The sequence below is a fragment of the Mrakia frigida genome (genome assembly GCF_051309035.1).
Source record: "Mrakia frigida strain ATCC 22029 unplaced genomic scaffold BDY24scaffold_8, whole genome shotgun sequence".
In the NCBI taxonomy this organism is placed as follows: Eukaryota; Fungi; Basidiomycota; class Tremellomycetes; order Cystofilobasidiales; family Mrakiaceae; genus Mrakia; species Mrakia frigida.
The window spans coordinates 588,075-602,427 of record NW_027481273.1 but is presented as its reverse complement, the minus strand read 5'-3'; the positions used below and the strand labels follow the sequence as shown (position 1 = coordinate 602,427).

The window sequence follows — 14,353 nt, the reverse complement described above, 5'->3', positions numbered from 1 at the left end:
TCGAACGCCCAGACTGTTTCGTTCATCTCGTCATGGAATCCATCTCCCTCTCCCTCTCCTCCGCCCTTCACCTCTCCACCCTCCTAGGCCTACTCAGCGACTATCACTAACATCAACAGGCGATCTTCCTCCATCCGAACTGGGCGTCTTCATGACCGGAGGTGGCGTCCAACGAGCAGCCGGAGCCGCTCCCTGAGGCGACGACGAGCGAGACGAGTAGTTTGGGAATTGAGGTGTGCGAGGATTGGAGGAGGATGGCGACGAAGATGGGAAGGTGCGTCTGTATCATTTGGAAGCAAAAGTTGGACTCAGAAGAAAAGGAGACGAGGGCAAAGGAGAGGAAGAAGAAATGAAACGACGACGCGTTCGAGAACTCACCGACTCAACAGCAGCCTGTGGGTCGCGAACGAAGAAAAGCTGGTCAGCAAAGCTCTAATTTAGTCGTATGAGTCTTAATATAACAGCACTCACCCTTTCAAACCCCTCACATCCCCTCTCAACCCACCAATCATCCCAATCGCCTCGCGATCCCCTTCGTTCATCCCTCCCGATCCGAACGCTCCTCCCGACCCCAACTTGTCTCCCAGACTTGTCAGCCCAACTCCTCCTCCTCCTCCAGCCCGTAGCCTTTACCAAACCAAAGCACGACCAAGCTCGAGTCAGTCAACCGGAAAAAAGGAAAGACGACGCGGAGCGAAGTGAAGATGAACAAACTGACGTTTTAGACGAGTAAAGCAAAGTTTGGGAAGTGAGTTGGGACGAAAGCGACCTCAGCGTTTGCGTGAGCGTGATAGGGCGAGGTTTGGGTGCTAATCCAGGAAGAAGAGCTCCTAGGTCGTACAGAGCATCGGAGGGAAGGAGAGTCGTTGCGTAGGGTGGTCCGTCCTCCTGTTCCTCCTTCTCAGCCTCAAAAGCGACCTTCTCCGCCACTGACCCATCTTCTCCAAGTAGAGGCTCCTTCTCCTCTCCCTCCTCCCCGACAGCAGCGATATCAGGAGCAGGACGAGCCTTCCTCGGCATCCTCACCAACCCAACCTCCCTCAACTTGTCCACCTCCTCCTGCAGTTTCCCAATCCTCAGCATCTGATCCTGGACGAGGACTTGACGAGCCTCTCGGGATTTGAAGATTCTGGGGAGGAGTAGGCGCTGTAACAATACAGAACGAGGAACGATGGAGGTGAGCTTCGTTCGAACCCAACGACGACGACTCATCAGAGGGAAGGCGAACGCACCGAGTAGATGAAAGTAACCACCGCCGAACTCCCCAGGAGTACCGAGAGAACAAAGACTAGAGTCTTGAGGAACTTGGGTATAGGGGAAGGGCCTCGTTGAGGGGGAGGGTAGGATCGGGAGGGGATGGAGGGAGGAGGGAGAGGGAAGGAGCGTGGGTTCTGCTTTCAATGAAGGGTCAGCGACGGTTCTTTCGGATGAAAAGGTCGAAAGGAAAAGGAGTAGATACCTGCTGAGAGTAGAGTACAGGTCGAGCAGGTCCTTCGAAGGTGGCAGCGGAGGAAGGAGGAGGTCCAGAGGAAGGAAGGGAAGGGGAAGGTGATGAGCTCGATGCTTGAGCTTCTGAGGATCCTCCTGGAGCTTCCGTCGTTGAGGTAGGACCGTCCGATGTAGGAGCGGGCGCTGAGGAGGAAGAAGAGGGTTCTGTGTCTGGGAGATCCATAACTTTGGGTGTGAGAGGGGGAGATGTAGTTGAAGGAAGGCCAAGTTGACCTCAAGCCTCGGGTTTCTCGCTTCGAGTTACCGGGACGACTCGTTGGGAAGCATCGCTCCGTTTTTTTTCGCTGAGGTATCAGAGCGTCGCTTGGTACTACGAGACTAATTGTTATCATGCATGCGCGAAACCAAGGAAAAGAACAGAAAAAAATGCGAGCCCAACCCTTCTCCTCACGACGCGTCCGCACCTCTCTCGCTCCCCTCAGTCCTCCTCCTCCAGCAGAACCGCTCCCCAATCCATCGTCTCGTCCATCACCTCCTGGTATTCCGGCGAGCTAGCGTTATCGAGTCCGTACTTCTCCCAGTTGACCTGTGACGAACAAAGAAGAGTTGATCAGCTCGATGCTCTCGACGGGTTCAACGCGTCGTCCCTCTCGTTCGTCTCGCAGTCTGAAACGATTCCGGCTCCGCTTCTACGGGTAGGAGGAAGGGAAATGGAGTACTGCTGACCTTCAACCCCTTCACAGGCACATCCAACCCCATCTCCTCGAGCCTCTTGTTCTCGAGGTACTGCTCCCTCCGCGCCTTCCTGATCTCCTTCTGGATAGCGAAGTTGAGAGGAATCTGGGAGATGATGTACATTGGAGCTGGGTATGCAAGAAGCCAAACCCAAAAGGCGAGCGATGAGTTTAGCGAGGAAGAAGAGGGAGGGGGAAGGAAATCGAGGAGAGAGGGAGAGAGAGAGAGCTCGGCTCACACAACCATGTCCGGTCGGGCGGTTCGGGTCGAGCGAGGATGGCAGCTTCTTCAGCGGTGAGATCTCGATGGAGAGCTAAGCGTTTGAGACGATCTCGTCGCCACTATCCGAGGCGAGTCCGAGGAGAGAAAGAAGGAAGAACGGAAGTCAGAGTCAGGGAGGGATGCGGGGAAGAGCGAGAGCGAGGAGGAGATGGGAGTAGAGCTCACCTTCCCACCGAGCACTCGATCATCCCAATCCCTCACGAACATAGACCAGTAGGCCACTCCTATAACCAGCCGAGAACGAGGCGAGAACGAAGACGGATGGGACGGGAGGAAGGAGAACGAACGAGGTCAGCTCTCCATCTCTCCCTCCCTCCCCTGCGCTCTCCTCCCTTTGAACTGACCAGCACACAACGCATAGAGGCAAATGTTGAAGATCCTGAATCCCATACTGGTAGGTTTCCTCGTCTTTTCGATTTTTTTGGAGTAGATGAAGGCTTCAAGGGACAGAAGGGAGAATCCGAGGTGAGCTCGAGTCAAGAGGGAGAGATGGGGAAAGAGAGGACGGACCTCTATCAGGATCCAGGGCTTTAGGGAAATGGATCGCTCGTTGATCTGGTCTGTTGACTGTTGGTGGGAGAGCGCTCATGGCGGATTCGATGGCTTTGGACTGGTCGCTTTCGTTGCGTTTGGCGGCGGTGTAGCGAGAGAGGAAGGAGGAGGAGGAAGGCGGAGGCGGTTTGGAAGCGGAGAGTCTGTGAGAAAAACCGAAGGGAAGTATGAGTTTAAGCTGTAGATGAAAGAGAAGAAGATGGCGACTAACCTGAGGAGAGTCCCACGCATGTTGAGCAAGGTCCGAAGCTGAAGCTGGTCGTTGGGAGGGAGGGAGGGAAGGAGGGGCAGGGAGGGGTCCCATTTCGAGACCCCGTCGATTCGAAGCTCACTCTCCTCCCAACGACGACTCCCTCCTTTTCTCCTTCTCCCTTTCAGCTATGGCGATGTCTCAACTCATGTCGGGAGGGGATAAAGGATCCAACAACCCTCTCAACAAGTTATCCAGTCAGTTTCAGCACGACAGAGGAGCTCAGAGGGTACGTTCTTTCGACACATGCTTCGACAAGCTCGTTTCTTTCTTTCGAGCTCACTCTTCCGTTCTTCCTTTCGGTTTCCAGGATATCTACAACAACGCTCGAGCAGGTCCCTCTCGTCAGGTATGTACCCTACCTTCTCTCGTGCTTCCTGGTCGTTCTGGGACCCGAGAGAGAGAGAGAGCTGACTTCCCGTCCTTCGATTGACCTCGCTCTCTCTCGCTCCTCCTCCTCGCAGAACCAACCCTTCCGAACTTCTCAACCTTCCTCTCAGCAACTCCAAAATCAACATCAACCTCAACAGCATTCTCAAGGATCGTTCGATGTCTCTTCCTTAGCTCAAGCTCTTCAACATCCTTCCTCGTCGACTTCTTTCGCTCTTCCGGCTGGTCGAGCTGCTCCAGCCGGATGGGCTTCTGCCTTTCTTCAGCAGCAAAATCAACAGATGGGAAGTAACATGGGTCAGAGGGAGAGGGAAGAGATGAGCAGAGTATATCAGAACGTACAGAGAGGTGGGATCGAAGGAGGTAAGTTTTTTTCCTTCTTCTCTCTCTTTAGACTCGGTCTTCAAAAGTCGTCGAGCTGACCGATGACGGGTCCTCCCTCTCTTCTCTTTCCTCTCTTGACCCAGGTCTGGACTGGAGGACAGACTTCATTCGATTCGAACGAGACAACGCTGCTGCTCTTCACCTCCCGCCGGATCATGTAGCAGCTCTCGACAGAGCCTTCGCTGAGGCCGCGAGAGGTGAGCTTTTTGCCGGCAAACCTCGAAGCGACTTCGAGTTGAGCTCACTCCTCCTCCCTTCCTTTTTTTTCTTTTGTTCAAGCTCCCAACTGGGCACCCCTTCAACTTCCTCAACCTCACTACCTCCCTCAGAACCATCTCTATCAACAACAACAACAACAACCCGTGTTTCAACAACCCTCCTCCTCCACGACTCCTCAGCAGCTCAACCAACCTCAACCGACCACCACGTCCAACCCAACCTCGTCCTCCCTCTCCGAAACAGCCTCCCTCCTCCTCAACTCCGTAGATCAACAGACGACCTCCTCCTCCTCGCCCGAACAAGCAGCCAAGTTCCAAAACTCAGCGTTCATGGGACTCATGCGACAGTTCAAGGACGGCTCAGCCGACGTCAAGGGAGAAGAGCTCCTCGTTCAGGATCAGAACTCGAACTCGGTCTCTTCGTCGAGAGAAGGAGAGGAAGGATGGGCTCAAGCGTTCAGTACCAGTCAGGAGCACGATCGCACAGCTGGTGGGACCATGGGGAGGGAGAAGGGCAAAGGGAGAGCTCAAGGGTGGGCAAAGTGGGACGGAGGCGGGGAGGATCAAGCTCTCGACGCGTCGTCGAACGTACCCTACTCCCAAGCTTCAGGCTTCATCCAACCTCAACCTTCCTTCCTCCCTCCTTCCACCTACCACCACCTCAACCACCAACCTCCTCAAATGAACCAAACCTCGGCGAAAACCATCTCCTCGTGGGACGCCCAATTCGACGCCGCGCTCTCCTCCACCCTCCGACCGCGTCCTTCGTCCGTCCATTTCGCCGACGAGTCCCTCTCGGACGACCGACTCGAGCACGACACGCACATCCCTGGATCTTCTTCCGCATGGGAGGAAACGCTCGATTTCTCGGCCGGACCTACGTTCGAGGACTACCAGAACGAGAACGAGGAGGAGGAGATGCAGGACGAGGAAGCGTTCAGGTACTACAACGGGGATTCGAGGAGGTGGAAGGGGGGATTGAACGAAGGGAACGGGACGGGAGTGGCGGAGAGGGAGATTCAGGAGAGGGGGAGGATGATGGATCAGTGGGAGGAGGCGACGAGGGAGGGTGCGTTGGTTGGGTTGGAGCAAGAGGAGGGAGAAGGGAGGTATGTTTTCCAGGAAGGAAACCCTTGGGTGGATGAGAGGTGGACGAGAGGGAGGGAAAGAGCGCAGCACGAGGAGGGGGATGCGTTCCAGGTGAGTTTGGGTTTGGACGAAGAGAGAGAGAGAGAGAGAGAAGGAGGACTGACGCGTTTTTGGTTCGGGTTCGGGTTTTGGATAGAGCGTACTGGAGCAGGAAGCGAGAGTGTTGAGGGATCCGGGCAACTCGAAGGAGTGGTACGATTTGGGAGTGAAGCAGCAGGAACATGAGGTTCGTTTCGACGCGTCCTTTCTCGTCTTCTTCTCCAACCAACCTCTTTTTCTTTCCCCTCTCACTCACACGCTAACACCCCCTCTTTCCCTCCTCTTCTCCTCTCACCCACCCAGCGTGAATCCCTAGCCATCCTCGCCCTCGAAAAATCCATCTCCATCGAGCCCGCCTCCCCTTCGCCTTACCTCGCGCTCGCCGTCTCCCACACCAACAACAACGACCGTCTCTCCACCTTCTCCGCTCTCGAATCCTGGATCACCCATTCCGCTCAAGCCAACCCTGCGTACGCTGCTTCGCTGGCCGAGGCAAAGAAGAGGGAGATCGGCCTCGCGGCGGGAGGGAAGGAGAGGTTCGATTGGATCGTCGGAGCTTTGGTCGGGTTCGCTAGGAACGGGAACGGGCAGGAGGGAGGGGTGGATGCGGATGTGCAGATCGCTTTGGGCGTGTTGTTCAATACTAGCGGGGTGAGTGCAGGAGGAGGTGAGGAGGGAGAGGAGCAGAGATGAAAGCTGACCTTCTCGTTCTCTCCGTCTTCGTTTCAGGAATTCGAGCTCGCTCAGGATTGCTTCAGGTCTGCTCTGCAGGTTCGACCGGATGTGAGCCCTGGTCTTTCTATCTCTCTGGCTTTTGCTCTTCGTCTCGTCTCTCGAGTCACGAACGCGTCTCCTCTTCTGACCTTCCTTCTTCCATCTCTTTCGCGTCCTCTCTTCTTAAAATGAAGGACTGGCAACTATACAACCGTCTCGGAGCTACTCTCGCAAAGTGAGTCGCCGCTTTTCTCTGGCCTGCCTCTTGACCTTTTCTTCGACCCGTCCGAGTTCGAGCTGACCTCTCCTCCTCCGCTTCCTTTCCTTTTTTCTCCAGCGGCGGACGAGCCGAAGAAGCTCACGATTTCTACTGGAAAGCCCTCGAGCTTCGACCGAGTTTCGTACGAGCCAGGTTCGTCGTCGTCGTCTCTCTCTCTCTCTCCCTTCCCGTCCTCTCCCTTTCAACTCCTCCTCACACCCCTCCCTTTTCGCACAGATTCAACCTCGGAATCAGCTGCATCAACCTCAAACGGTACGAGGAAGCCGCTTCCCACATCCTCACCGCCCTTCGTCTCCAACACACCGATTCCACCGCGGATCTCCAACCTGGACGAGGAGCGGGAGGAGGAGGAGGATCGAAAGGGATCGGGAGCGACACGCTTTGGGAGACGTTGAGGAACTCGTGCACGTATCTTCATAGGAGTGATCTGGTGGAGCTGTGTGATAGGAAGGATCTGGAGGGTGAGTCGCTTTCGTTTCGGGTTTCAAGAGAGAGAGAGAGAGAGAGAGAGAGAGAGAGAGAGCGAAAGCTGACCTTTATTGTTTTTGTTTTGGGGATGCAAGCGTTCGATGGAGTGGAGGAGTCGTTTGGAAGTGCTGAGGAGTGGACACCTCCTATCATGCAGTAGGTTTCTGGTTGGGCTGGCTCGATGGGATAATCTCACGAAGATGTGTTTGTTTGACTTTCAAGCGAGCGAGGAAGTGAGTGAGAAAGTCAGAAACGAAAACGGTGGACGCGCGCGCGTCGTCGTCGCCTCTCTCTGTTTCGAAAGGCTGAAGTCGAGACAACATGTAGTCAAGAGGAGTTTGAAGCTTTCGGCATGCGAGGCTCGAGATGAACGAGATAGGGAGGAGGAGGACACTTTGGAAGGAGGGGAAGGAAAGAGACTCGATCGAGGTCGAGCGGGACGACGCTGCTCGCGAGGATTCTTGATCAAGAGGAAGTTTTTTATTTCTTTATCTGCGTTGACGATGCTCGAGTGATCTGGTGGGTCTGTGAAAGGTATACCATATTTTTTTGGCGTTTCTCAGCCATAAATGTAGTTGAGCTGAAGGGAAAACGGTGAGCTCGCCCTTCGCCCCTTCCTCCCGCCTCCTTCCCTCCGCCATCTCCCATCACCTCAGAGGACTTCAATCACCGATCTGTGCATTCTCCATCCAATGGATTTCTCAGTAGCATCGACTTCGTCTGCTGAGGCATCCTACCAAGGGGTGCTTCCCTCTCAGGCTCCCTCCTCCGCCCAAGCTCAACCTCCCTCCTCTTCCCTTCCTTCCTTTCCTTCACCTCCCAGCTTCGACTCGGATCGTGTAGCCTCCTCTTCGACTCTTTCCAACACTCTGGAGCTCAAGGAGGATCCTCCGGAAGTAAAGCTGGACCCTACAGAGGTGGTGAAAGTGGTGGGCAAGCAGGAACTTGAGGAGAGGTTGAAGGTCGGCGGGAAGGACGAAGGGGATGGCAGGTGAGTCCCTCTCTCTTTCAACTCTATATCTTCCAAGAGTCAGAGACCGTGAGCTCACACTCTTTCCTTCTCCTTCATCTTTCTCCCAGCTTCCACTTAGCTCTTCCGACCTCGGGAAGATGGCTCGAAATCGAGCAAGACGCCCTCGCTCGGTTTCTTTCTCGAATCGACGACTGCTCAGCTATCGACGAGGACGGCCGAGATGCGTTCGATGGGTTTGCGACGACGAACGTGAGTACCCCTTTACGTCTGGATCCCACGTCGTGGAACTGGAGGAGCTTCTCGAGACTGACGGGTCCGTCTTTCGCTTCCTTCTCTCCCTTGGGTCGTCTCGTTTTCTTCCCTCCCTTTCAGCACACTCGTCGAACCGCCAGAGCCTGTAGGATGCATCATCGATCCTCCAAACCAGCGTTTGACGCTCTGATCGAGAGACTTCGCGCTGGACTACCCTTGAGGGGATCTCCCGTGAAGGAGATCGTCGAGAAGAAGCCGAAGGACAGGAAGGGAAAAGGGAGGGAGGTGGAGATCAATCGGTTCGTCTTCTCTGCCTTTCTCATAGACTCTGGGACGTACAACCGAGCTGACCGATTCATTCATCAATTTCGCCTCTCCTACAGTCCACTCGTGAACGATATCGTGGAGGACAACGGGTCGGAGAGCTTCAACGAGACGGAAGAGGTGGACTACACGTTGTGAGTCGCGCGTTCCTCTTGTTCCTTTCTCTTCCTTTGCCCTCTTCTACTCGCCCGCTAACAGGAAATGTTTCGAACCAAAACAGAGGGATTCGTCCAAACTCGTACGACGCCGTCGAAGAAGCCGACTTCAGACGGATGCTCCGAACGTCAGACACCGTCGTCGAAGCGTCGAAGAGATTTCACCTGCTTCACCCTCATCGCAGCTACGAATCGATCCGACGACGACACAATCGACTCTCAGCGAACTACGAAGGAATCTTGACGAGGAAGCTCGACGGGGAGACGTTCGTCCGCGGAGGAGCGCCGTTTTGGACGACGGAGGAGCAGGACGAACTTGCTCAGCTTCTGGCCGTCTCTCAAGACGACGGGATCGCCGTTCACAGGGTCTTTCAGATTTCTGTGAGTTCTCGACGTCCTGCTTTTTCGTGATCTTCTTCCGGTGAAACTCACTGGCGATTCGTTTCGCTTCCTTTCCTCCTTTCTTTCCCTTCTCAGCACCCGAGAAGGACGACCGCAGGCATCAGAGGTCAATACGATCGACATCGGAAAAAGTACGACCAGAGGATCCAAGCCATCAAGGACGGAGACTTGTCAAAGCCTTCACCGTTCGTCCGAAAAACAGCCAAACCCAAATCACGACTCTCGGTCTCTCCCTCTCCCTCTCCCTCTCCTCCTCCCTCCTCGACTCCCTTCCGCCAAGCTCGACCTCGACCTCCTCCCCGAAATCCTTCGTATTCGCCACCACCATCGGTCTCCTTCACATCCATGCTTTCCATCCCCAGGCTCCATGCCTCGCCAGCTCCGAAACGAACGTCGGAACAAGGCGCGTCGTCCTCGTCGTCGTCAAGGAAGAAGATCAAGGCTTAGGAGGGACGAGTCACCTCGCCATCGAATCGCAATGATCCATCATCATCATCCAGCATCCCCTCATCCTTCTATCCTATCCTTACCTTTCACACCACCAGCATCGGTCCTGCTCGCATCCATCCAAATCGCACTCCCTCTTCTCCCCGACTTTCCCAGCAGCACGTCCCTCACACCACCACATCGAGCCACTACAACCCCACCCAGCATTCAATCCAACCTCCTCATCGGTCTCCCTACCATCCCCAGCCCATCCATCGCATGTCTTTCCTTCGTCACCACCAACCTCCTTCCCTCGACCATCTTTCCTCACGTCTCAAACGCTTCTCCTCCTCTCTTCCTGCTCCGGTTTCGACGAGGTCCTTTCATTCGAGAACTTCCCTCGGAAAAGCGACGTTCTCGAGGGGATGTTCAACGGATGGACAGAACGGGTTGACGGGAAAGGAGGGTCGAGGGTCGGGCGGACTGGCACGAGAGCTTTTGTTTGTACTGTAATATGCTTGGGTACTCTGTTGCTCTATGAAACCGTCTGTAGATCTTGCTCTCCGGAAGACGAAGAGCTCGACAGATCCGAGAGACTCGAACGAATCAAAAACGTCCTTGATCCGAAAGCTCCAGAGCTTCGAACTGTATGCTAAGAAGTCCCAACAAAGTACTAGATAAAAACTGGTGTAAATAAGCCGAGGAAGCTATAATCAAAAGAGGGAAACGCGTGCGTCCTTCGCTCGGTTGATCGAGTCGAACGACGGCGCTGAACGAGGTGGGAGGAGCTAGAGAGTTCAGTCCAGTCCGAGAATGAAATCACAATCGCCAAAAGCGTCCTTGATGAGTCGTTGAGTCGTAAGTAATAAGAATAAAATGAGAGAGAGTAGGGGATCATTTAGAGCTGGAGGAAAGGAAGGCGAGACGAGAGTCAGGACGGGAGGGCGAGGGAAAGAGAGAGAAGCGAAACTCACGAAAGAAAGAGCAACGACGGCAGCTGCGACGGCAGCTCTGGCCACACCTGAGCTCCTAGAGACGGGGAAGGCAGCTCCAGTGGCGTCTCCGGCTCCGACTCCAGCAGAGGCAGAAGAGGAAGAGGCAGCCCGGGTGGTCGTAGTCGGTTGACCTGTCGTGGTGGTTCCAGACGCGGCTGCTGAGGACGAGGAAGGAGTCTCGGCGACAGCGGCATACTTGGCTTTGATGATATCGGCCACCTTCTCGGAAATAGCGTAGCAGGCGGACATGGTGTGGGACGACATTTGTAGGGGGATGACGGACGCGTCGACCTGTTCGAAGACGAGAGACCAAGATCAGTTTTGGGATTGCAATTTCGAGGAAGAGGTGATAGAAACTAACAACTCGAACGTTGGTGGTTCCGTAGACCTGGAATATGAGACGAGAAAGCGAGAAGTCAGCATGATGAGCTCAGTCGAGCGACGAGCGACGAGAGAGAAGAAATGAGAACGAACGACAAGCTTGGTGTCAACGACACCTCCCTTGTCCTGAGGAAGCATCGAAGCGGTTCCGAGAGGGTGGTAATCCTGACGAAGGAAGACGAGAATGGTCAGCAACTCGGTGGGGAAAGGAGAGAAGGGCGGGACGAGTCGCTCACAGTTCCTCCGGAAGTTCCAATCCAAGTGGTGAGCTCGTCGTCGACCAAACCAGCTGAGGGAGCCTGTTCGGTGAGGGCGATGGTGTTCATAGGAGCGGTAGCTCCGAGCTTTCGAATGAAGGCAATACCGGCCTTGAGGATCTCGACGTCGTATCCCTGAGAAGAGAGGAAAGGAGAGAGAGAGATCAGCGACGTTCGACGGAGAGGAGAATTCGAGACAGGGAAAGACGAACCAATCCGAGGTAGCCTGAGGAACAAAGATAGATGAATGAGATGAGGTCAGAACGCGTAGATTCATTCGAGAAGGACCCGAGAGGAGAAGACGAACCAGGGTTGATGACGGGAGCGTTGAACGCGTCGGTTGAGTTGATCATGATCGTTCCTCGAGAGTAAGGGTGTTGCAGAGCGCACTTGATGGCGATGTTGGTTCCTCCCGAGAGAGCCGAGAAGAGGATCTAAGAAAGAAGAACCGGAAGAAAGAGAAGTTCAGTCGAGCACGAAGAGAACGAAGGATAGGAGAGGGAAAGAGAACGAACCTCGAGCTGTCCAACGTCGGTCGAGAGCCAGCTGTTCTGGATGGTGTACTGGTCGGCGAGTCCGAGAGCAACGTTGGCAGGGAGAGTTTGGTAGCCGGTCATGGCCTCGACATTGGCGGCGAGAGCAGAGGTGGCGGTGGCAGCAAAGGTCTGGATCGAGGAAGCAATCGTGACCGAAAGACGCGTCAGCGGAAGAAGTTCAAGAAGAAAGTGAGGGAAGAAAGACCACGAACGGTGAAGTCGGTTGAGAGATCGGCCATGGAAGTGTCTGCGAGAGAAAAGGAGGAACAGGTCAGCTTTCGAGAGAGAGAAAGAGAGAGAAACGGCGTGCTCGTGTGTTTTGTACTCACATCCCGTCGCAGAATTGACGTACCTGGGAAAAGATGCAAAAAGAGGAGAAGAGATGTCAGTGACAACGAGATGAAGAGAGGGGCGAGCGAGAGAAACGCTGATTTGAAGACGCGTCGAAAGGAAAAGGGGAGTGAATGCGAATAGAACTTACGACCACTCGCTCGCAGCGTAGTTCGCAGCCTTGTAGTTGGTAAGAGCATTAGCAGCCATGGCAGCGTCGTCTCGAAGAGACCCCCAAGTGGTGGTTCCCGAGCTGTTGGAAAAGGAGAAGGGACGCGTCGACGCGTCAGACGAGGCCGCACAACGAAGGAGGAGGGGAAACAAGACTTACGGAGTGTTGAAGCTGATTCCCGTTCCGAAGTGATCCTGAAGGTTGTATCCGACGGGAAGATCGACGACCGACTCAATGGCGAGGGAAGATGAAAGAGCAGCGGGTCCGACTCCTGAAAGCTGGAGGATCTGAGGAGAACCGATGACTCCTCCTCTGTGAAGCGAAGAAGGAATAGGTCAGTTATTCATCTGTTCGATCGACGGAGGCGAGAGAGTTCGAGCTCACGAAACGATGACCTCCTTATTCGCTGTGACCGAGAAGACCTGAGCGCCGCTGGAAGCTGAGAAGGAAACTCCTCCGGCGACGGCCGCTCCAGCGGTAGTAGAGTTCCAGTTGATCTTGGTGACTTGGAACCCAGTGAGGATGACGCTGGAGGTTGAAGGAGGAGAGGAGAGGTCAGCTCAACGGCAAACACTGAAGAACGAGGAGACGCGTCGAAACGGAGGACGAACAGGTTCGAGCCTGCGACGACGAACGAAAATAGTGAGAAGCCCTGGTCAGTCGAAAGGTCCTGAAAAGGAGGACAAAGGAGAAGACGACTTACGAGCAGGCAGCGAATCGATGTATCCAGACTTGGAGTAAGATCGAGTCTGGTTCGCCGTGTTGAGCGTCGAAGGACCCACGTTGACTCCGTGGACATTGCCTCCGTGAAGATCCTTAGCAGTGAATCCGAGAGCTTGCTGTAGGACGGAGAAACCGAAGAAGGAAGGGGGGAGAACGAAGTCAGATTCGAGACATCGCTCGTTTGAGTGAAGGAAGGAAGCGACGACGTACCCAAGTCGGAACCCATTCCTTCACGATGTCGAAAATATACGCAGAGTTACCCGAATGGATAGGTCCACTATCTCCGTGTACAGAAGGGTTGGCGACGATTCCAAAGGTTGCGACCTGCTCGTCGGTAGGAGGAGTGAAGGTCTCGCACTTCTGAGTGTACTTCTGCATTTCCGCCCATCCCCAATCTTCCGATGCTCCAGGGTTGAGGGTGTTCCAGCTGTAAGAGAGGGCATTCGACAGGTCAGCTCCATCTGGGAGCGTGTCGAAAGCGAAACAATTGACTCACGCGTCGTACTCCTGCTCAGCAGCCTTCGTCCTGAGTTCGAAGAAAGTTGAAAGGTCAGTCGAGGAAGGGGAGAGTTTGGAAGTCGATGAGGTCGCGATACGAACCAGTAAAGTCCGTTGGTAGCTCCACTGAGGAAGACAGGGAAGGACAGAAGAGAGCCGAAGGGAGAAAACGCGTGAGTCGGTGATCGAGAAGGAAAAACAAGCAAGACGCGACGAACCTTCCTCCAAGCCCTTTTCCTCGAGGCCACGACTTCACAGTTGAGCCAGCATCGACCTGAGGTGTAGTCTTGTACTTCCAATCGTAAGCGGTTCCACCAAGACCGTTGAGGTCTGGTGGAAGACGAAAAAGGAGGGGCAAAAAAGAGGGACGTGAGCGGGGAGGAGCGTCGAGGTCGACGTTCTCTTGAAACAACCAAAGCTGAGGAGGATGAAGCTAGAGACGTACAGGAGTAACCAGGGATGTTGATCTGGTCAGCGACATCGTCTCCAGATCCTCCAGCTTCGATGAGGCAAACGGTGAAGTTGGAGTACTCGGCCAGACGAGCGGCGAGGGCAAGACCTGAAACTCCTCCTCCAGCGATAACGAAGTCGAAGCTTCGGTCGGCGATGGTATTAGGGTCGGAGACGATGGATCTACGAGTGAGAACCTTGTCTGGAAGGTGTGGAGGAGGACAAAGAAGAAGAAACAAGGTCAGAAAATCGAAGAGATCGTTGGGAGGAAGACAAAGGGAACGTCTAGAGCTCATCCTAAAAAACCTCGACTCACAAGGCGAGTGTGCGTTGTAGGCTGCGTTTGCTGGGGTCAAAGCGACAGCGAGAATAGCGATGGGTAGAAGAGAGATCATCGAGAACTATCGTGACCTTTAGAGGGAGGGGGGAGGGGTCGAGAAAGGTTGATGAGTTGATGGTTGTTGAGAAGGGAAGGCCGTGGCGAAAAGGGTGTGGGAGACCAAAAAGTAGAAAGTCAAGCCTCTGAAGTTTAGCAGAACACTCCGGAAATTCCCAGTGGGCTTTTTGAT

At 54.5% G+C, this 14,353-nt stretch overlaps 5 protein-coding genes across 5 annotated transcripts; 2 read left to right on the top strand and 3 right to left on the bottom strand.

The window, feature by feature from the left end:
* Window positions 1-16: 16 nt before the first annotated feature.
* On the bottom strand, window positions 17-1,783 carry BDY24DRAFT_382956 (uncharacterized protein). The gene is made up of 6 exons (XM_076639591.1): window positions 1,460-1,783; window positions 1,233-1,391; window positions 719-1,146; window positions 472-627; window positions 379-393; window positions 17-280 (listed from the first exon to the last, which is right to left on the bottom strand). Exons 1-6 carry the CDS (start codon window positions 1,670-1,672, stop codon window positions 94-96), a joined length of 1,158 nt encoding a protein of 385 aa, XP_076498601.1. The 5' UTR covers window positions 1,673-1,783; the 3' UTR covers window positions 17-93.
* Window positions 1,784-2,302: 519 nt separating this feature from the next.
* On the bottom strand, window positions 2,303-3,497 carry BDY24DRAFT_276435 (uncharacterized protein). The gene is made up of 4 exons (XM_076636939.1): window positions 3,230-3,497; window positions 2,977-3,161; window positions 2,811-2,903; window positions 2,303-2,690 (listed from the first exon to the last, which is right to left on the bottom strand). The coding sequence occupies exons 1-4, from the start codon at window positions 3,247-3,249 to the stop codon at window positions 2,473-2,475; spliced, it is 516 nt and encodes a 171-aa protein (XP_076498600.1). The 5' UTR covers window positions 3,250-3,497; the 3' UTR covers window positions 2,303-2,472.
* A 2,048-nt stretch (window positions 3,498-5,545) lies between these two features.
* On the top strand, window positions 5,546-7,070 carry BDY24DRAFT_338453 (uncharacterized protein; the record flags this gene model as incomplete). The annotated part of the gene is made up of 6 exons (XM_076637330.1): window positions 5,546-5,635; window positions 5,752-6,099; window positions 6,178-6,231; window positions 6,357-6,397; window positions 6,500-6,574; window positions 6,659-7,070. Coding segments are annotated over 6 exons (1,020 nt in total), but the record flags the coding sequence as incomplete, so codon positions are not given.
* A 449-nt stretch (window positions 7,071-7,519) lies between these two features.
* BDY24DRAFT_276346 (uncharacterized protein) lies at window positions 7,520-9,592 on the top strand. The gene is made up of 6 exons (XM_076636938.1): window positions 7,520-7,901; window positions 7,991-8,132; window positions 8,256-8,434; window positions 8,519-8,593; window positions 8,680-8,995; window positions 9,092-9,592. Exons 1-6 carry the CDS (start codon window positions 7,603-7,605, stop codon window positions 9,461-9,463), a joined length of 1,383 nt encoding a protein of 460 aa, XP_076498598.1. The 5' UTR covers window positions 7,520-7,602; the 3' UTR covers window positions 9,464-9,592.
* A 748-nt stretch (window positions 9,593-10,340) lies between these two features.
* On the bottom strand, window positions 10,341-14,179 carry BDY24DRAFT_369258 (GMC family oxidoreductase; the record flags this gene model as incomplete). Its single annotated transcript, XM_076638055.1, has 21 exons — window positions 10,341-10,346; window positions 10,417-10,728; window positions 10,799-10,825; window positions 10,912-10,983; window positions 11,055-11,210; window positions 11,288-11,301; window positions 11,383-11,509; window positions 11,591-11,740; window positions 11,824-11,858; window positions 11,941-12,038; window positions 12,093-12,194; window positions 12,273-12,425; window positions 12,498-12,641; window positions 12,725-12,734; window positions 12,817-12,952; window positions 13,047-13,263; window positions 13,333-13,362; window positions 13,437-13,460; window positions 13,553-13,664; window positions 13,780-13,986; window positions 14,101-14,179. 21 exons carry the CDS (start codon window positions 14,177-14,179, stop codon window positions 10,341-10,343), a joined length of 2,211 nt encoding a protein of 736 aa, XP_076498597.1.
* Between the last annotated feature and the right edge of the window lie 174 nt (window positions 14,180-14,353).

Bases quoted from the DNA above. Each gene is read 5' to 3' on its own strand.
- BDY24DRAFT_382956 (XM_076639591.1), bottom strand. From the start codon at position 1,672: ATGGATCTCCCAGACACAGAACCCTCTTCTTCCTCCTCAGCGCCCGCT. The intron at 1,147-1,232 runs GTGCGTTCGCCT...GTATTGTTACAG, and splicing joins TGGTTACTTTCATCTACTCG to CGCCTACTCCTCCCCAGAAT. The intron at 628-718 runs GTCAGTTTGTTC...GGTTTGGTAAAG, and splicing joins TTGCTTTACTCGTCTAAAAC to GCTACGGGCTGGAGGAGGAG.
- BDY24DRAFT_276435 (XM_076636939.1), bottom strand. From the start codon at position 3,249: ATGCGTGGGACTCTCCTCAG. The intron at 3,162-3,229 runs GTTAGTCGCCAT...TTTTTCTCACAG, and splicing joins ATGCGTGGGACTCTCCTCAG to ACTCTCCGCTTCCAAACCGC. The intron at 2,691-2,810 runs GTCAGTTCAAAG...GGCTGGTTATAG, and splicing joins CCTCTATGCGTTGTGTGCTG to GAGTGGCCTACTGGTCTATG.
- BDY24DRAFT_276346 (XM_076636938.1), top strand. From the start codon at position 7,603: ATGGATTTCTCAGTAGCATCGACTTCGTCTGCTGAGGCATCCTACCAA. The intron at 7,902-7,990 runs GTGAGTCCCTCT...TCTTTCTCCCAG, and splicing joins AAGGACGAAGGGGATGGCAG to CTTCCACTTAGCTCTTCCGA. The intron at 8,996-9,091 runs GTGAGTTCTCGA...TTCCCTTCTCAG, and splicing joins ACAGGGTCTTTCAGATTTCT to CACCCGAGAAGGACGACCGC.